Source organism: Phascolarctos cinereus, unplaced genomic scaffold (genome assembly GCF_003287225.1).
Source record: "Phascolarctos cinereus isolate Bilbo 61053 unplaced genomic scaffold, phaCin_HiC Scaffold_4;HRSCAF=312, whole genome shotgun sequence".
Classification (NCBI taxonomy): domain Eukaryota; kingdom Metazoa; phylum Chordata; class Mammalia; order Diprotodontia; family Phascolarctidae; genus Phascolarctos; species Phascolarctos cinereus.
Window position 1 is genome coordinate 90,809,023 of NW_027555847.1, and position 21,965 is coordinate 90,830,987.

The 21,965-nt window shown below is 44.4% G+C and overlaps 1 protein-coding gene across 1 annotated transcript in view; it reads right to left on the reverse strand.

The window, feature by feature from the left end:
* OBSCN (obscurin, cytoskeletal calmodulin and titin-interacting RhoGEF) overlaps positions 1 to 21,965 on the reverse strand; it is a 303,665-nt gene that overhangs the window by 258,239 nt on the left and 23,461 nt on the right. Inside the window, 8 exon segments of the mRNA XM_078152436.1 lie at positions 4,735 to 5,010; positions 5,296 to 5,571; positions 7,977 to 8,252; positions 9,554 to 9,829; positions 11,211 to 11,486; positions 15,020 to 15,295; positions 16,665 to 16,940; positions 18,503 to 18,778. Coding sequence (XP_078008562.1) covers positions 4,735 to 5,010; positions 5,296 to 5,571; positions 7,977 to 8,252; positions 9,554 to 9,829; positions 11,211 to 11,486; positions 15,020 to 15,295; positions 16,665 to 16,940; positions 18,503 to 18,778 — 2,208 coding nt within the window.

Here is a 21,965-nt window from a genome sequence, read left to right on the forward strand (position 1 = left end):
TCTACAAGATAAGGTCTGGAAATTAAGAAAATGCTTTCTGCTGGTGGGGAAGGCAGAGGGCTCTGAGTCAGAAACTACTAAGAATTCTGAAAATAATAAGTGCTAAAAATCCTTTAGAGAAAATAAGAATTCTTGGTAAGAACTATGGCATTCAATAGGTAAAATTCTAATGGTCAGCATGCCTTCAGGCTGACCTTTTTGTTCCTAAACAAAAGGTTTTGGTCTACTGGGGTCTTTTCATGTGTTGGAACACATCTCCAATTATATAATTGAGAACATCATATTCACTGTACAGAAATTCTCCAACTTTCCCAAAATATATCAATTTTTAAAAAAATAATTAATGTTAGTTTTGCCTATTCCCACCCAAATAATGCAATTTAACCATATTGCTGAAATATAACAGCAGCACAGAAAATCCAAAACCACCAAGAATTCAAAATTCACTTCTATTTGGCTTTGAAATGTAGCTTAAGAGTACTTTTTCTTTTGTCTTTTTATCTCCAGTGCCCAGCATAGTGCTTTGCACATAGTAGCTGTTTGTTGGTTTGGACGAGATTTCACCAGGTTCATTCTTCTCCTGAGTCAATATTAAAATGCTGTTCTTTGTCCTGAGCACACAATGGCAGCCCAGAAGCATACCTGGGGTCAGAGACAACCAACCTAGGAATGGAAAGGCTAATGACAATCCACCAAGCTGCTGTCGCACCAAAGATATAATTCCCACATGGAAAAAGGAAAGGTTGCTATCTACTCTATATCTTAGATGTGCCTATTTATGTATATGTTATCTCTCCCCATTAGAATGTAAGCTTCTTGAGGGCAGGAATATTTTTTTTTATTTTTCCTTACATCCCTAGGTCTTAACACAATGCCTGTCACATAAAAGACACTTAAATGCTTTTTGATTGAATGATTCATTTAGATCCATTTTGTAATCCAGCCTCTCATTAGTCCTAATGACAAAAGACTAGACAGAGCTGGGGAAGGTGTTGTAATGAGTACTTAGCACCTGAGGGCCCATCCTCTACTAGGTGCTGTGTAGAATAGGTCCCATTTAATCTATGAACCTAGAACATCAGAAAGATCCAGACAAAAAAGTGGAAATGCCCAGGGCTGGGGATGAGAAAAATGAATTTGATAATAGACTTAATTAGCCAGTGCAGTGGATCCAGAAAACCACTGGGAGAAGAGGATGCAAGTAACTCCAGATTCAAAATTTTGAGGTTCTATCTCTGTCTCTGCCTCTTTCTTTGTCTGTGTGTCTGTCACACACACACACACACACACACACACACACACACACACACACGCACACACGCACACACGCACACACGCACATGGATCAGAATGAATTAAAATTCTCCCTCCTTCCAGAACAACTGACCTTTGACATCCAGACGGAAGGTGACCTTCTGGCCCCCGGCCTCACAGGTGTACTCCCCAGCATCTGCCTTCCCCCGCCTGCTGCACCACCAGCTGCCGGCCCTGGCCCTTGGCCTCCACATGCACCTTCTGGCTGGAGCTGAGTTTCTTCCCATCCTTGTACCAGGTCACCTCTGTCTGGGTCTCAGCCACCTCACAGCTCAGGATAGCATTGCTACCGGCCACGGTCTCCACTTTGCTCTGAGTCTGTTGCTCCTTGGCAAACACCACCACAGATTCTGGAAAAAGGATGAACACACAGGGTCAAAGACATACCACACAGGGCACTAATTCACTTTCCAGAAACTCAATGAGTAATTTTTAGTCCAGATGTTAGACTCTGGCACCCTCTGGTGAAGTGTGAGATTACAGCTGGCTCTGTTAGATGTATTTAAACAAGAGAAGACACAAGAAAGAGTTAAGTTCTAAAACTGAAAGTGTAGGATAAGAGAGAACCCCTGACGTGATAAGTTTTCCCAAAAGCTGTTGGGAGGAGCACAGTGAAAATTCCAGAGCCAAGAGTACACTACAGAAGTCTTAAAAGGTTTCAAATTAAAAATGAATGGCCAGTAGCAACAACCATCAAGCTTTCTGTTCTGTACAATGAGAGGCAGTTTAATTAAATAGTCAAGGTCCCTTCCTGTTCTGACATTCTAAGTTCTATGTTTAAATACACCCCCCAGGGGCAGCTAGGTGGTATAGCGGATAGAGCACCAGCCCTAGATTCAAGAAGACCTGAGTTCAAATTCAGCCTCAGACACATGACACTTAGTAGCTGTGTGACCCTGGGCAAGTCACTTAACCCTACTGCCTAACCAAAAAAAAACACAAAAAACCGACAACAAAAAAATAAATAAATAAATAGATAGATAGATAAATGAATACCCCCCCAGCTCTAATATTCCATGTTCTAAGATCCCTCCCAGCTCTAACATTCCATGTTCTAAGGTCCTTTCTAGACATTCTATGCTATAAGGTCTCTCCCAGTTCTAACCTTCCATGTTCTGGGTCACTTCTACCTCTGACATTCCATGTTCTAAGGTCCCTCCTAGATGATAACATTCCATGTTCTAATGTCTCTCCTAGTTCTAACATACCATGTACTTAAGGTCACTTCCAGCTAACATTTTAAGTTATATGTTCCAACATCTCTTCCAGCTTTAATATTCTATGTTCTAAAATCTCTCCCTGCTCTGACATTCCAAGTTCTATGTTCTTATGTCCCTTCCAAAACTAACACTGAATGTTCTAAGGTCACTTCTAACTCTTATAGAAATGCTCTATGTTCTAAGCTCTGACATTCCATGTTCTGTCTACGTTTAATAGGCAGAACATCATCTAGCATGCTGAGATGATTTCCTCTCTTAACCTTGTCCTTAAAATCAAAAATTTAAATGATTTCTAAGGAAATCTATTGTTGTTGTTTAGTTATTTTCAGTTGTGTCCACCTCAGTGACCCCATCTAGGGTTTTCTTGGCAAAGATACCAGAGTGGTTTGTCATTTCCTTCTCCAGTTCATTTTACAGAGGAGGAAACTGAGGCAAACAGGGTTAAGCAGCTTGCCCAGGGTCACGTAGCTAAGAAGTGTCTGAGGCCACATTTGAACTCAGGAAAATGAGTTTTCCTGACTCCAGACTCAGTGCTCTGTCCCCTAAGCCACCTAGCTGCCCTAATGAAATCTAATGATTTCTGTTTCTGTTTTGTTTTGAAGTATGAGAATGCATGCCTGATTTTATCATAGGAGGCAGTTGGAAAGGACTCACTTTACAGAAAGCCTCCAACTTTCCTTTACCCCATCTTTCCCACATATCCAATCAGGTGCCAGGCCTTATTGATTTTACCTCTACACCATCTCTCCCATCGGATCCCTACCTTTCTGCTTCCAAAGCCACCAGCCTCGTCTAGGCCCTCATCACCTCTTATAGAGACCCTCTTTCAAATCCATCCTCCTTACGGCTCTGAAACTGATTTTCTTGAAGCTCAGGCCCTCCCAGGTCACTCCTCTACTTAATAAATTCCAGTGGCTCTCTATTACCTCTGAAATAAAACACAGATTCTCCTGGCATTCAAAGCCCTTCACAACTGGCCCAGCTAGTGATATGCTTGGAACACAACCGGGTTCTCTGGGAAAAGAAATGTACACATGATCCAACTTTTACTTTAAACTGTGTCATTAGCATTTCCTCCATCACCTTTTAAATCAACAAAACAGTAAATCAAGTCCCGATTTTTGGCAGTTGCCAATTTCCAAGGCGTAATCACTCACCTTGAAAACGTAGCAACTGGCTTTCACAAGTCAATTCGAGCTGCTGCCTCCAGCACACCCTTGGCCACAGCCTGTTCCTTCCACCTTTTCTACGGTATTCCCCTTCATTCATTCTACAGTTGTCTCTTATCTCCATGGCTTTCATTTGGCTATCTATCCCCCAAACTGGAAGGCTCTTCTTACTCTTGCTTCTTAAAATCCCTCACTTTCTTGAAAATTCAACTCAATCTTTACCCTCCCTATGAAGCTCTCCCTGATGCATCCCCATAAACCACTAGTGCCTCTGTTCCCCTGCCCCCAATTATCTTGTATCTATTTTTTTTATATTTTACATGTGCAGCCCTCCTCTGGCAGAATGTAAGCCTCCAGAGGACAGGGACTGTTTCTGTCATCCTAGTACCTAGCATAGTTCCTGGAACATAGTAGGCACCTAATGAATGTCTGTTGATTGATTGATTAAGCAAACAATGCATGTACTTCGGCTTTCCTGATCTGTTTTGCACGAAGACTATAGCAACTGTGCGTCTAGAGCCGGGCCTCAGTTAGTCTATGGTCCCTTCCTCCAACCTCCTACAATCAAGGCATCAGAGACCTCAAAACAATGAGATAGGATGAACAGAAGAGACAATGCAGATGACTTATTGATAAGGGTTCCTAGGATGCAGAGCTAGAAAGAACATTAAAGATCACCATGTCTGACTCTTTTATTGTACAGATGAGGAAACTGAGGTCCAAGGTCCAGAAAAATGGCAGCTCTATAACCAAAGTTTTAGATGCAATAAGAGGCAGGGCTGAGATTTGAACTCACATCCTCTGATTGTAAATCCAGTGTGTTCCTTCCACTGCACCATAAGAGGACAGGTGGAAAAACCATAGGGTGAAGAGACATTAGCAGTCCCAGAGTTTCTAGATTATAGTTAAACCTTCCAACTCATGCATGGAGCTATGTCCCTCCTCCCCCAAGACACACACAAACACATATGCACACACATGTACAACTGTAACAGAAAGCATTATAATTTCCCAATGTAGAAAATGCTGACCTTTGACATCCAGATGGAAGGTGACCTTCTGGCCCCCAGCCTCACAGGTGTATTCCCCAGCATCTGCCTTCCCTGCCTGCTGCACCACCAGCTGCCGGCCCTGGCCCTTGGCCTCCACGTGCACCTTCTGGCTGGGGCTCAGTTTCTTCCCATCCTTGTACCAGGTCACCTCTGTCTGGGCCTGGGCCAGCTCGCAGCTCAGGGTGGCACTACTACCGGCCACCGCTTCCACCTTGTTTTGTGTCTGCTGTTCCTTGGCAAACACCACTGGGGGTTCTGGGAAAATCACAAACATAGGGTCAAAGACACTCTGCTCAGGGCACTGAGTCACCTTACCAAAACCAAAATTTGGAGGTGAGTAATTTGCTGTTAAAGGACAAGGCCCCAGCCCAGGTCTATTAGATGCTTTAAATAAATATAGTAATTGCTGAGGACCAGCTTAGCAAAATTCAGAGGGGTTCATCATCAGAAGACTGGGCATAGAATGATGAAATTAGAGGGCCACATCAATTTCTGAAGACCATTTCCTAAGGTGAGGGAGGTAATTGCCCAGGAACTGACCTTTGATGTCCAAGTGGAAGGTGACCTTCTGGCCCCCGGCCTCACAGGTGTACTCCCCAGCATCTGCCTTCCCCGCCTGCTGCACCACCAGCTGCCGGCCCCGGCCCTTGGCCTCCACGTGCATCTTCTGGCTGGGGCTCAGTTTCTTCCCATCCTTGTACCAGGTCACCTCTGTCTGGGCCTGGGCCAGCTCACAGCTCAGGGTGGCGCTGCTACCAGCCATGGCCTCCACCTTGTTCTGAGTTTTCTGTTCCTTGGCAAACACTACCAAAGATTCTAGAAAAGCATAGGCAAAATACACAGGAGTCAGAGATACAGCCCACAGAGCACTAATTCACTTTCCAGAAACTGACATTTTGTAGGTGAGTAATTTTTAGACCAGAGTAAAATATTAGACACTGGTACTCTATATAGAAATTGAGACTATAATTTATGAACCAGACTATTATTATTTGCAGACAAAAGGGGCAAAAAAAGATAATTATTCTCATTTACACAGCACTTTAAGGTTTATAAACCACTGTCCTAACTATACCCCCACTGCAACGCCATTTTACAGATGAGAAAATGAAGGCTCAGAGATGCTTGTAAGTATAAAAGCCAGGATCTGAATCAATGCCTTCTGAGTCCAAGTCCATAGCACCTTTTGTAACAACTCTAGGGATTATAAAAGCATGATCAAGGGTATCCTTTGTTTCAGGAGAATTTCCTCTAGACTGGTGGGAATAGCCCACAAGATATGCTAAGGCTACCCTTTGACCCAGCAATAGCACTTCTAAGGCTGTATCCCAAAGAGACGATAAAAAAATGGGGAAAAGACCCACATGTACAAAAATATTTACAGCAGCTCTTTCTGTGGTGGCAAAGAATTGGAAATTGAAGGGATGCCCATCAACTGGGGAATGGCTGAACAAGCTGTGGCATATGAATGTAATGGAAAACTATTGTGCTATAAGAAATGATGAGCAGGCAGAAAAACCTGGAAAGACTTGTATGAACTGATGCTGAGTGATGTGAGTAGAACCAGGAGAATGTTGCAGACAGTAACAGCCACGTTGTGCGATGACTAACTTTGAAAGACTTAGCTTGTCTCAGCAATGCAAGGATCTAAGACAACTCCAAAGGACCCATGATGGAAATTGCTGTTCACATCCAGAGAGAGAACTGTGGAGTCTGAATGCAGATTGAAGCACAGTATTTCTTCTCTCTTTTTCCTTTCTCATGGTTTTTCCCTTTGGTTCTAATTCTTCTTTACAACATGACTAATGTGTCTTTTAAGCACCAAGCAGGGAATACCCTTCCCTACCTAGCAATCTGCCTAATCCAGGGGTAGGAAACCTGTGGCCTTGAGGCCACATGTGGCCTTCTAAGGCCTTGGGTACAGCCTTTTGACTGAGTCCAAGTTTTACAGAACAGGTCCTTTTATTAAGGGGATTCGTTCTGTGAAGTCTGGATTCAGGCAAACGATCACACTTGTGGACCCTAGAAGGCCATATGTAGCCTGGAGGCCTCAGGTTCCCCACCCTTGCCCTAAACACATTGATCCCAGAATCTACCTCTGAGCCAGAGAATGGAGATTTCTTGGGTAGCACCACCCTTTGGAGTTGCCTCATGGGTAACTGACTTCCAGAGTTCCTGAGCTCAGAGGAAGATTTTCACAACACTGTAGTGTTCTTCTTAAAGAAAGAAGAGAATGACCAACAGAGGCTCAGGCTGCAGCCCTAAGGTTGCACTCAAGCTGTGCTATGGTGAGGAAGATGCAAGAAACCTGGACCCTCCTAATTCTGATACTGCTGCGAGTTCCTTGGACAGTGAGGGCTCCTGCAAAGGGGACTGGTGGGTTGTCCAGCAGTTCTGCAAAGTGATTCACTTTAGAGGAGCAGCTGATGGGCTATCTGAGGGCTTTATTTGTTTCTGCATCCGTGCATGGGCTGCTGTTTTCCCAAAGCCAGCATCTATATTGTGGGCCTTGGGGCTGTCAGGGGCCCTGGTATCCATATTTAGGGAAATCTAAACATAAGCTATACCTAAAATTTATTTTGGAAATTTTCCTGGAGTAAAACTCTGGGGTGGGGACATAATGAGCCAAAGAAAGAAACCAGGTGTCTTCTGATTATGCCTCTAGGATTAGACCTGGTCAGTGTGAGGCCAGAGTCAACAGAGGATATTGGGTCCCAGGTGACAATAGGATTTTGAGCTGGAAGGGACCTCAGAAATAATAATAATAGTAACTAACAATTATATAGCACTTTAATATTTGCTAAATGCTTCATGTATGTGATGTCATTTGATTTTTCACAACAACCCTCTGAGGTAGATGCTATTATTATCCCCATTTTTTTTTTTGCTGGGTTTCTTTTTTTTTTTGGTGAGGCAATCAGGGTTAAGTGACTTGCCGAAGGTCACATAGCTAGTAAATGTTCAGTGTCTGAGGCTGGATTTGAACTCAGATCCTCCTGACTCCAAGGCCAGAGCTCTATTCACTGAGCCACCTAGCTGCCCCTATTATCACCATTTTACAGAAAAGGAAACTGAGGTTGTTTGCAATCCAAATTCTTCACTTCACAAAAACCAAAGCCCAAGTACCAAGTGTAGTTCACACACACACACACACACACACACACACACACATGCCCGTGAATCAGAAGGCATTCTACTCCCTGACACCCACAGCAGCTGACCTTTGACTTCTAAGCAGAAGGTGACCTTCTGGCCCCCGGCCTCACAGGTGTACTCCCCAGCATCTGCCTTCCCCGCCTGCTGCACCACCAGCTGCCGGCCCCGGCCCTTGGCCTCCACATGCACCTTCTGGCTGGGGCTCAGTTTCTTCCCATCCTTGTACCAGGTCACCTCTGTCTGGGCCTGGGCCAGCTCACAGCTCAGGGTGGCGCTGCTACCAGCCACGGCCTCCACCTTGCTCTGGGTCTGCTGCTCCTTGGCAAATATTTCCTTTGATTCTGGAGAAGGGAGGAACACAAAGTTTCAAAGAGGAGGCAATGAGATATAGTGGAAAAAACTCTAGCCTTTGGGTCAGAAGACTTGGGTTCAGACCTTGCCTCTATAACTGACTTTCTGTATAACCTTAGACAAGTCACTTAACCTTGCCTGTATCTGGGCTCCCTCATCTGTAAAGTGAGTGAGTTGGACCAGATGACCTCAACAGACCCTTCTGGTTCTAAATCTATGATCCTGGTGTCCTAGAACCACAAGGGTAGCATTGCATGGATCTGCTAATGTGGCAGGAATTCCCGATCGACTGGTAGGAAGAACATAGAGGGGATTCCAGAGCCAGGAATTCACTACAAAATTCTAAAAATGTTGAAAAGATGGGGGCACCAATTAGTCAAAGTAACTGCTCAGTTTACAGTGAGGTGGAGAAGGTGTGGACTAGAGAATGTGTAAAATCCCTTTCAGTGCTCACACTGTGATCCTACATCCAGTCTCAGAGACACTGGTGTTGTATGGTGCTCAGAACGTGAGGGGACTGGTTGTCATTTGAGTCCCTTTATTACCAAAAGCCTTAACTCAATGGGCTTGCGTGTGTGTGTGTGTGGTGTGTGTGTGTGTGTGTGTGTGTATTTGTCTGATTTATTGGGTGTTGTTAGGAAAACTGAATTTGCTTTATAGAAAAACTACAACTTTGGCCACATTTGTTCCAAAAAGCAGAGAATGTGTGTACATTAGTTATGCCAATTCATTTTGCATTCAGGTTAGAGCAAATGATGACTTTTATTCCAGGACATGGTCCCCTCTAGTCTTATGACCTGTATGGGAGGCAGCATGATAGAGCAGATAGGACACTAGACTTGGAGTCAGGAAGACCTGGGTTCAAATGCAGACACTTACTGGCTGTGTGACCCTGCCTCACTTAACTCACCTATAAATTGGAGGGACTGGACTCATTGGCCGCCAAGGTCCCTTCTGACTCTTCTTGTATGTTCCTATGTCCCTTCCCTCCCATGTCCTCACAACCACGGCATCAAAGCCAGGTCAACAATGAGGAAAATAACCAGATCAGGGAAAGAAGAAAGTGACTCTAATAACAGACTGAATGACCTGAGAGAGGTCAAGAAAAACATACAAAGAACAACAAACAGCCCCAGAGTTTCCTCTAGGTTAAACACACACACACACATACATGTACATACAATGCACACATACATACATATAGACACATACGTGTACACCTGTGCAGACATACCTGCACATGTATGCACACACCTACACATTCTACTCCCTGACACCCACAGCAGCTGACCTTTGACTTCTAAGCGGAAGGTGACCTTCTGGCCCCCGGCCTCACAGGTGTACTCCCCAGCATCAGCCTTCCCTGCCTGCTGCACCACCAGCTGCCGGTCCTGGCCTTTGGCCTCCACATGCACCTTCTGGCTGGGGCTCAGTTTCTTCCCATCCTTGTACCAGGTCACTTCTGTCTGGGCCTCAGCCACCTCACAGCTCAGGGTGGCGCTGCTACCAGCCACGGCCTGTACCTCGTTCTTCGTCTTCTGCTCCTTGGCAAATACCACCACAGATTCTGAGAAAGGGATGAATACATGAGGCCAAAGACACATCACAGTCAATGTGTTACCTTCCAGAAAGTGAAGCTTTGGAAGTCAGTCATTTTTTTGTTGGAGTACCCTGAGGTTAGACCCTGGCACCTTCTGCTGAAGTGTGAGAGTACAGCTCTGCTCTCTCAGACAAGGCAGGTATTCTGACAGAAGAAGAAAGAGGTGAGCACTAGGAGCGATGAGAGTCACGGGAACCTCATGTGGGAGAATGTCCCAAGGGCTGGTGTAAAGAAATCTGGCAGAGTATACTATAAAGCTCTAAGAAATACCATAAGAGAATGGTATGCTACCAGGAGATACAATTAATATGTTTTCTCCTTTGTAAAATTAGGAGATGGACCTGCTGACCTCTTTAAGCCTTCCCAGTTCTGAGATCCTATGTACTATATTATAGGTATCTAGGCTGTATGATGCCTAGATTGAAGGGCCTGGAGTCAGGAAGACCTGGCTTCAAATCCAGACACTTACTAGCTGTGTGACCCTGGACAATTCACTTAACCTCGCTCAAGGATTCACTATCATATGGCCCTCGCAGCTCTGACACTCTATGAATTTATGACTGCTGTTAACAGGTAGAACATCATTGTCATACTATAATACCCAGCATGCTGCAGAACAGAATACTGTCTTAATTCCTTATAAAAAGTTAGAACACAATGGACTAGGGATTGCCATTCTGTTTTGGGTGTGGCAACACACATCTGGTTTTCTAATGGGAGACAGCAGAACAATTTGACATACTTTATAGAACGACTCCATCCTTGCTTGCGCCCATCAGTTCTATAAAGTCTCTGCTGCTACATTTTTCTAATTTATTCAACATAAGGGCCAACAGAAAACTTGACTCTAGAATATGCCCTCATTTGGTATACGGTTCCTTCCCCTCAGCCTCCCACAGCCATTGCATCAGAGATTTCTAGACGATGGCAGAAGACTGGGGATGCTGAGGCAAAGGGAAGGACGGTGGTGGGGAGGAGTGGAAGGAAGCAGGGTTATTTCTGTGGGACCGAATGCCTGGCAAGGTGTTATGTCAATCAGATGACTGAGCCCATGGAGCCTCTGGACCTACTCACAGCAGCTGTTTCTCTCTCTCTCTCTTCTCTCTCTCTCTCTCTCTGTCTCTCTCTCTCTCTCTCTCTCTCTCTCTGTCTCTCTCTCTCTCCCTCTCTCCCTCTCCCCCTCTCTCCCTCTCCTCCTCTTTCCCCCTTCCCCCTCCTCTCTCTCTCTCTGTCCCTCTCTGCGCTTCTCTTTGTCTGTCTATCTCTTATACATACACACAAACACACACATACGCACACACCTCTCTGAATCAGAAGACATTTTCACCCTGTATCTCAGACAACTAACCTTTGACATCCAGATGGAAGGTGACCTTCTGGCCCCCAGCCTCACAGGTGTACTCCCCAGAATCCTCCTTCCCCACCTGCTGCACCACCAGCTGCCGGCCCCGGCCCTTAGCTTCGAAACGTATTTTCTGGCTGGAACTCAGTTTCTTCCCAACCTTGTACCATGTCACCTCCGTCTGAGCCTCAGCTACCTCACAGCTCAGGGTGGCGCTGCTACCAGCCATGGCCTGTACTTCATTCTTTGTCTGCTGCTCCTTGGCAAACACTGCCACAGACTCTGGAAAAAGGATGAACACAAGAGTCAAAGACCCACCACACAGGAAACTGGTTCACTTCATAGAAACTAAAATTTTTGGAAATAATAATCAGACCAGAGTGCCCTGAGTGACACCTTCTGGTGAAGTGTGATACTGCAGCCCAGCTCTATGAGACAATGAATATTTACATGAGAAAAGACAAGAGCTGAGTTCTAGAAACTCTAAGAATAGGATCAGGGGGACTTCCTAGGCAGGAGAACTTCCTAAGGCTAATAGGATGAGGACAAGAAGAAATCCAGAGCTGTAAATAGCAGAACAATGGAATTTCAGAGGCAGAAAACAACTCAGAGACCATCTAGTACAACCTAGACCTAAAAAATAATCCCTGCTGCAACATAACCAAGAAGTCATCATCCTACCTTTGCTTGAAGACCTCCAGTGAGGAAGAACCCCCAACCTCCCAAGATGGCACCTTCCACTTTTGGATAACTAGTCCTCAGGAACTTGTTCTTTATGTCAAATTCTCATTTATCTCTTTGTGACTTCTACTCATTGTCTCTAGTTCTACCCTCTGGGCTGGGCCCAAATAGAACAAGCCTAATTCTTCTTCCACTTAATGGTCAAAGACAATGATCATATTCCTCATGATTTTTCTCTTTTCCAAGCTAAATAACCCCAATTCCTCCAGCCAGTCTTCATGCGGAATGAACTCAAGGCCATTCACCATCCTAGCTGTCTCCTATGGACTCCTTCTAATTTTATATTTCCTAGAACGGGAAGCCTTGAGCTGAATGCAATACTCCAGATAGTCTGACCAGGGCAGGATATAGAAAGACTACTATCACTTTATTCTTGATAACTATGTTGCTCTTAGCACAGCCCAAGATTGAATTAGCTTTTTTGGCTGCCATGGGATACTGTCAGTTAACTCCTAATGAGCTCTCAGTCCATCAAAATCCCCCAAATTTCTCTCTCATCTCCATCTCCCACACCTTTCTACTCTTGTTCTTGTGAATTTGACTCTTTGAACCCAAGTGTAAGGTTTTATATTTTAAAATGTAATTTACATGACTAAATTACATCATACTAGGTTTAGCCCATGATTCTAGCCTATCAGAATCTTTTTGGACCTTGACTTGGTCCATCCTGTGTGTTCACTATCTCTGCCAGATTTTATCTGCAAATTTTAACTAAGTCATAAATAAAAATATTAAACAGTTCAGGGCCAAACACAGGTCCCTGGATAACTGCTGCCAAAGTGATGTCCAGCCCATACTGGCTATTCTTGGGGTCCTGACGTTCAACTGGGTTTGTCTCCATTTTTTGCACTAACACCTACCTCATATCTCTCCAGCTTTTACGCAGAATATTGAGATACTTCATCAAAAGCTTTGCTAAAATTTCATTTTCCCTCCTCTAGCCCTTCTCCAATCCCTTTTCTGTTTTCTACAATCTTTCAAATTTTGCAGTTGCATCTGCCAGGTGTTTCAGTACCAGGAAAAGTATTTCACCTGGTCAAGGTGATCTGAACTCATCAGAGGCAGACATGTGCTCTCTTTCTGCATCTTTACTAAGTTTTAAAATTCTACTTATTTGATTATTTGTTTATTTATTATCTCTACACCAGCCACTTTGCTCTGTCATTCCCAGTTTGAAGGTAAGTTTCCTTGGCAGAGAATCAAAATAGGATTTGAGCTGCCCTGCGCTCTCTCTGTTGTCAGTTATTACCCCCATCCCCAGAAGCCTCCTGTTTTCCACGGAGCAGCTAAAACAAACAAACAAACAAAAAAAAAAAACAAAAAATTCTTTATTTTGTCCTTAGTGTTCCTTATCAGCTTTATCTCATTGTGAGCTAATGCTATCCACCTCCAGAAAAACAAATGATGAACTCTGAATTCAGACTGAAGCATATTTTTTCCACCTTTTCTTGCCCCCCGCCCCACCCCGGCAAACTAGCTAAAGTGGAAATATTTTGCATGATTTCATATGTATAATAGGTATCATATTTCTTGCCTTCTCAATAGGTAGGGCAGGGAAATAGAGAATTTGGAACTAAAAATAAAAATTGAATTTAAAAATTAAAAAAAACTCATTGTGAGCTTTAGCATACAGTTTGGGTTTGTTTGGGTTTTTTTTGTTTGTTTTTTTGGCAATTGGGGTTAAGTGACTTGCCCAGGGTCACACAACTAGTAAGTGTCCAGTGTTTGGTCTGAGGCCAGATTTGAACTCAAGTCCTCTTGATTTCAGGGCCGATGCTCTATCCACTGCGCCACCTAGCTGCCGCTAGCATACAGTTTTTATGGTAATATTCTCTAGTCATCCTTTATTACAGGCCTTTGCTTCCATCTTTTATATATGGGTTCTCATCACCTAAGGTGTTTGGAGAGCTCCCTGGACATCCACATTAGCCTCTTCAGTGCTTAGCGTAGTGACTGGCACATAATAGATGCTTACTACATAAATATTTATTATATAAATACAAAATAAATGCTTATTGGCTGACTGACAACTCCCCTTTTCATTTCAAGTATTTCTGTGTCTTCAGAATTTTGCTCTTGAAGGCTTCCCAGCCCTCTTGGGCTGACCTCCCCTACAGCATTTTAATCATGGGATGTTTCCTCTGAATCCTTTGGAATCTTCTCTCCTAAAATCTAGAGTTCACATCACATTCCATCCAGCTTTCCTTCCTGCTCTCTCACAGGCTCTAAGAGGGAATGGTCACTTTCCCCCAAGTTTCCCATCATTTCCCCAATCAGATCCAGAACAGAGTTACCCCTTGTTGATTCTTCTACCTTTGAAAGAAGAACTTTTCAATAAGTGACATCTCCTCTTCTTCTAGTAGAGAGGGAGCTCCATTAAATGTCTGGATAACTGAAGTCTTCCATGACTCCTGTAATATCTATCTCTGTGCCAGGCTTATGGTTGGCAATTCTGCATCTATATCCTCTTTATGCCTAGGTGGTCTATAGCAGGGCTTCTTAAACTTTTTTTACTCATGACCCCTTTTCACCCCTTTTCACATTTTTGGCAGCATTTACTGGCATGCACAGTGCAAAGTGCACATGCTTTGTGCTCAGAACCAAGGCTGCAGTGAAGTTACCCCATGCAACACAGGCAAGCCAGAAACACCTTGGATTCATTATGCATTTGATTTTCAATTAATTTTTCATTGTTTTGCATTCAGTTTAAGAAGCACTGGTCTATAGCATACTCTGATGACAAAAGTATTCCTGCTTCTGTCCCCATGGATAGTCAACCAAAATCTCTCTACCATACCTGCCCTTCTTTGATTCCTAGATTTCCTTACATAGAATAAACAGGGTGTTTCAAAAGTCTTTGTGCAGTTTTAAGTTTTGATAAATTAAGGAAACATGATAGGTAAAAAAGTGTGTAGAGATGTGGTGGCTACTGATGTACATTAAGAAGATATACAGGATATTCCAAAAAATCTTAGTGTAGAACTGCATACTCACAAACACACACACACACACACACACACTCACAACTGAATCAGAAGACATTATTCCATTCCCTCTCCCCCAGAGCGGCTGACCTTTGACATCCAAGCGGAAGGTGACCTTCTGGCCCCTGGCCTCACAGGTGTACTCCCCAGCATCTGCCTTCCCTGCCTGCTGCACCACCAGCTGCCGGCCCTGGCCCTTGGCCTCCACATGCACCTTCTGGCTGGGGCTTAGCTTCTTCCCATCCTTGTACCAGGTCACCTCTGTCTGGGCCTGGGCCAGCTCGCAGCTCAGGGTGGCGCTGCTACCAGCCATGACCTGTACCTTGTTCACTGTCTGCTGTTCCTTGGCAAACACAGCCACAGATTCTGCAAAAGGGATCAAACACAGAATCAAGAACACAGGATCCTAATTCATTTCACAGAAAGCAAAGTTATGGAGATAAGTTTTGAGTCCAGAATGCCCTAATGGCAGACATTGGTACTTCCTGCTGAAATGTGAGACTACAAGGCCACTGTAACTATCCAGACAAAAAAAGAAAGAGATGAGTTCTGGGAACACAAGTGTGGGAGCCCCTGATGTGGGAGAATTTTCTGAGGGCCAGATAAGAGAAACAAGGGGAGAATCCCAGGGCCAGAACTATGATGCCAAAAATTCTAAAAATGTTACAAAGTAAGAGGCTAGTAGGGATGATTCATAATAACGAGAATGGTAATGGTTAGCATTTATATAGTGCTTTAAGGTTTGCAAAGTACTTCATAAATATTATCACAGTCTATCCTCACAACAACCCTGGGAAGTAGGTGCCATCCCCATTTCACAGATGAGGAAAATGAGGCAAAGTAACTTGCCTAGGGTCATACATCTAAGTAAATGTCTGAGACCAGATGTGAACGTAGGTCTCCCTGACTCCAGGTCCAGTGCTCTATCTACTGAACCATCTAGCCGCCTCACTCAATTCCTCAATTTCCTGTTTTGTGAAATGAAAGAATTTGTCCAGGTGATCTCGAAGATCCCCTCCAGAATGGACATTCTGTGCTCTATGACTACTGTCTGTGGCAGAAGGTTACTAGCGAACTATAATTCAGTCCAAAAGAACAAACATGTACTAAACACCTACTATGTGCAGGAAAGGATGCTAGGTCCGGATATGCAAAGACAAAGTGACATGGAACTATATATTGTTTTAAGTCCTTTCTCGTGAAAAGTTTCAAGTGAACAGATAGAAGTTTAAAAGAAAATTGTTGTGGGAACATATTTTATTTTATAATGGGAAACAATAAGAAAATTTGCTCTGCTCCCATAGAATGAATCCAACTTTGCTTGAATAAATCTGTTCCATAAGGTGAAGACTCTCTGTACTATCTTCCTGGTTTGTTTTACATGAAAAGGCTGGAGAGGCTGCTGGTTGTGTTAATAATGGGTTAAATGCCTGGGTTGGGAAGAGCAAGAGAAGTACACAGGATGAAGACATGGCTGGGGGTCTGGGCGGGGAAGTGGACAAAGTGTTGAGTTTGAAGTCAGGAAGACCCAAGTTCAAGTGTGTGGCCTTGGGCAAGTCACTTACCTTTTCTCAGACTCAGTTTTCTCATCTATAAAATGAGGGTGCTCGACCTGGCAGTGGCTACAAGAGTTGTCATCCTATGAGCAGCCCCGAAGTTTCCAGGTTATTTTCCACTGCTGCCATCACCAACATGACACATTATGAGACTCCCCCCACTCCAAAAGGCCACTTACCTTTGATGCTGAGGCGGAAGGTGACTTTCTGGCCCCCAGCCTCACAGCTGTACTCTCCAGCATCTGCTTTCCCCACCTGCTGCACCACCAGCTGCCGGCTCTTGCCCTTGGCCTCCACATGCACCCTCTGGCTTGAGCTGAGTTTCTTCCCATCCTTGTACCACGTAACATCTGTCTGGTGCTGAGCCACCTCACAGCCCAGGGTAGCATTTTCCCCAGACACCACCTGCACCTTATTCTGTCCCGGCTGCTCCTTGGCAAATACTGATGAGGGTTCTAGGGTAGGGGGTTGGGAAAGAAAAGAGGTAACATTACTAAGTGGCCCGAGACCAGGTCAGGTTCAGACCTCTGCCTATCTCCCTCCCCCCTATATCATTCATGTCTTATGTCCTTTCCCAAAAAGATCCAGCACATTGCCCCCCAGCTCACCCCCACTCCCAAACTCTGCTCAAGAATGGGAAAAGGGGGAAATAGAGAAGCTTGGGCCTCCTGGCTCTTTCTCCCTATAATGTCATCCTCTTTTTAGAACCCATTGCCTCTTCCTTACTTGACTTAGGTCTGCACCCGCAGGAATAATTCCATTCCATACATTCTGATTTCAACAAATAGTAAGAATCATAGAGATAAAAAAGGACTTAGTATAAGTAGATGTAGGGATAGAAGGGATCTTAATTTAACACACAGAAATGTCAGAGATGGAAGAAATCTTAGATCCCAGAACATAAAATGACAGGCCCAGAAAGAAACTTAGGGACCAGCCAGTCCAATGCACTCATTTTGTAGATGAGGAAACAGAAATTCAGAGAGGGAAAGAGAAAAAGAACAGGTGATCAGAGGCAGGGCTGGAAGCAGGTCTGAGGGACTTTAAATAGCTGTGTATGAACAAAGAATCTGACAGGACCCCTCAACGCAGTGGATCTGGCTGGAATGGAATCCCCTTCTTTTTATCCTCTCTCCCCCATTCGGATTGCGGTTTCCTTGGTTTGAGGGGTGGGAAGGAAGCACATTCTGCTGAAGTCATTGATTTAATGAGATACCAAGGACAGCAAAGACATTAGACATTGCAGGGGAAGTTAACTCGCAGTCTACCCCACAGCTACTCCTATCTATTCACATGCTTATCTGCCCATTGCGTGCTTAATTACTCTTAGTAATAGCTGGTTTCCCTGCTTTCAGCCCCTGAACTGATTTGGCCCAGGGGGCCACAGGCTAAGAAAGCAAGAGCTGGTTGAGAAATTAGCCACCTGCCCAAAATGAGGCCTGTTCGCTAGATCCTTTCATTAGAAGTAAGCTCCTTGAGGGCAGGAACTGTTTTTGGTGTTTTTTTTTTAATTGTATCCTGAGAACCTGGTACATAGTGAGGGGAGAGTAACAGAAACAGGACCCGTGATTAATAATAGTAATCATTACAACCATAATAACACTTTAAGGTTTACAAAGTACTTCATATATGTTAACTCCTTTGATTTTGATTTGATTCTGTTGGTATAGGGACCTTCTTGGGTGAGGAAACTTGCTCTACCAATAGAGTTCAGGACCTTCTCTGCACCTATAGTTTTAAGCTAGCTTCCCAGAGTCCTGAGTGCTTAGGAAATTTGCCCAGGGTCACACAGCCAGTATGTTTCAGAGATAGGACTCAAACTTAGGTCTTCCTGGCTTCAAGGCTAGCTCTCTATCCATTGGACCACAATACCTCTAGCACATAGTAAGGGTTTAATCAATGCTTACTGATTAATTGATTGATTGAACCTTTCCCAGGAGGGAAAGGAAGGGTGGCAGCCCGGGCCCTTGGACCACCTCCCTTTTATCCCCAAGGACCTTCTCTGTCTCCCTCTTACCTTGGACCCGGACGTGGAAAGTGACATGGTCATCCCCAGCATGGCAGCTATAAGTGCCCTGGTCACTGTGGGTCATCCGGTGAAGGATGAGGGTCCGCTGAGTATCCTGGGTGTGGATCTCTGTCCTCTGGTCCTTCTTCACCTCTTTCTGCTCCCTTTTCCACACCACAGTCCCACCAGCCTCAGACACCTCACAGACCAGCTCCAGTTGTCCCCCAGGGCTGACAATCACCTCAGGAGGTGATGCTGGCTTGTTGATAAATTTCACTGCTTTATCTGTGGGGGTGAGGAAGAAAGGAAGGAGGTGTCAAAGAAGAGGAACCCCTAAGTGCTACAGAAGGGTCCAGAGGTTGTTCTAACAGCCAGACCATCACTCCCCATCACTGGGTGGAGCTGTTAAGTTACAATAGCTGGGACAGCTAGGTGGCACAGTGGATAGAGTGCTGGGTCTGGAACCAGGAAGACTCATCTTGCTGAGTCAAACCTGGCTTCAGACAGTTATTAGCTGTGTGACCCTGGACAAGTCACTTAACCCTGTTTGCCTCAGTTTCCTCATCTGTAAAAAAAAAAAGAGCTGGAGAAGAAAATGACAAACCACTCCAGTATCTCTACCAAGAAAACCTCAAATAGGGTCACAAAGGGTTGGACGCAACTGAAACAATGGAACAACAACAGCTGGGCTAAAACTTGAATAAGAATAGAATTGAGTAAAAAAAAATAAATAGAAAAATTCAACTCAACAAAACATTTATTAAGTGCCCACTAAGTGCAAGGCTCTATGTTCTCAAGCACCGGGGCACAAAGACAAAACACATAGCATTGAGAGCCAACATAGAGCTGAAGTTGGGGTTCAGAAGACTTGGGGTTCAAGCCCCCCCCAACACATTTTGGCTCTTGCTAATAAACCATAATCTCTCAGTATGCCTGGATCACTCTCTAAGACTTTAAGTTGCAGAGTGGGTGCTGATCAGTACAGAGATGAATAAATGAAACCATTCCTGACCTCCAGGACATTCCATTCTACTGAGAGATATGGCCTAGACACAGGTAAGTGTAATGAGCACAAGGTAGGGTTAGGGTCAGGTTCGGTCAGGTTAGGGAAGTGAAGGAGAGATCAAAGTGTTTGAGGAAAATATGAGGAAGGAGTGAATAAACAACACTTTCAGCTAGAGGAATCAGGGAAGACTACTTGGAGGAGATGAGCCTTGAAGGATGCTGACCGGTAGAGGTGAGCAGCACATGCACTCCACAGGCAGGTTGAGTTCGACTGAAACGGAGAGTGTGTAAGGTGAGGGACTAGGAAAGGGGCCTGGAAAGGTAGGCGGGACACAAACTGGGAAAGAATAGAGTGTCCCCGAACAACAGTGACCTCTCTTGCGCCATCACAAGCAGGTTGCTACATAGGCCCAGAGGCACCCCCAGCACCTATTATTATCATCATCATTATCCACCCTACGACTATACCCTGAAGACTTCCAGGACTTCCTATCTGCCCTACAGCTGAACTTTCTTTCATGCGTCTAGAAGGTCAGGGCTGTCTCGATTTTTTCTGTTTGTATCCTAGCACTTTGTACAGAACTTAATACATAGTGCTTAATAAATGCTTTTTCATTCAATCCAAATACAATAAAATGTGGTACCTAGAACTAAACATAATCCTCCAGCTGTATGCTTATTAGAAAAAAAGGTAATTCAACTTAAATCACTATAACCTGGCACTCTGTGTTTTGAGAATGGGAGGCCACAGGAGGCACTAGATCCCACAGATTTGGAGTGATAGGACCTGGGTTCAAATTCCAATTCAGTACCAGTGGATAGAACTTTGGAGCTAGAATCAAGAAGACAAGTTCAAATGTGACCTCAGACACTTACCAGCTGTGTCCCTAGGCAAGTCACTTAACCTCTGTTGGCCTCAGTTTCCTCCACTTTAAAAGCGGGGATCATAACAGCTCCTATCTTACAGGGTTGTTGTGAGGATGGAATGAGATAATATTTGTAAAAGCACTTAGCACAGTGCCTGGCACGTAGTGGGAGCTCTATAAATGTTTATTCCATTCCGTTCCAGACATGACTTTTCTTGGGCCAGTCACTGAAACCCTCTGGGCCTCAGTTTCCTCACCTGTAAAATGAGACTGTAGGAGTAAACGACTTGGAGGTCTCTCCCCACCCTAAATTTATGTTCCCATGACCTTCTGTTAATACAGCCTGAGCTGGCATTTGCTATATGGCCGATGTCTCGTCCTCACCTGAGTACTGAGCTTATGTTATGTCATGATATGTCACATTATGTCATATGACATCATATTAGGTTATGTTATATTACATTATATCATGGCATGCCATGTGATATCATATCATATTATATTATGCTTGCTGGCCACTCAGATACCCAAGTCTTTTTCATCTGAACTACTTTCTAGCCATCTTTCCCTCATTTGGTACTGGTGCAAGGGACTTTTGGGAACTTCATATTTATCCCAGCCGTTTTTCATTTCATCAGATTCGGGTCATCATTCCAGCCTGGTGAGATCTTTTGGGATTCTGATTTGCCAGTTTCTCTGTGTCTTTCCCAGTCTACCTTCTATTAAACTCCCCTTACTTTTATATATGTCATATCCCTACCCCCCCCAGACTGTAAACTCCATCAGGTCAGGGATTACTTGATTTTTCCTTCCTGTATGCCCGTTGTCACCACCTTCTGCTCACCCGAAACGTGTCACAGTGCTTTTCACATAAACGTTTATTCTGTGTCGAACTGAACTGAACAAAAATAAATTAAATCAAATTTAATTGAAGACACCTTTACAACAGTCATCCTCCTGAGCTCTTCTTTTAAAGGGGTCAGTCATCTTGTGCCACCGTCACCCCTATCAGACTTCTCTGGCCAGAAGGAACCTCCTAATGTCACCTAGCTTGTCCTCTTGCCTTTACATCAATAAGAATATATTTTATCAGTCACCATATTCCAACTGAGGATGAGGAAGCTGGTGGTCTATTTCATTTCCAGTGAAAGCCTTCTTCAGTCACCTCCGCCTCTCCTTAAAAATCTCTTCTGCCAGGAAATCCTTTCTCTCAAGTCTAACCGCAGTCCTTTATGCTGCATCCTAAGCCCTTTTCCCTCTTGTTGAATCTCCCATGGAGACTGAAAATAGCTGCTTGCCTTAAAATAACAGTCCTGCCAGGCTCTTCCTATTTCAACCCTACCCTCCCAACCTTCCACTCCACCCCCCCCCTCCCCGAGCCTGGCTCCAAGGTGACAGGTCAGTCAGCTGATGGGATTGTGTTTCTAATGGTTTCTCTTTTCTGATTCCCTCTAGGGCCTTCTCAGCTATCCTGGGAAAAGGTCTTCGGTGACACAAAGTAACAGGTGGGATGGGCCAAAAAGCAGAGCTGACCATAGAGAAGGTGGGTGAGCTGGACGCCACCGGCTTGGGGCTGGAGGGCCAAGGAATTAGGAACCAGG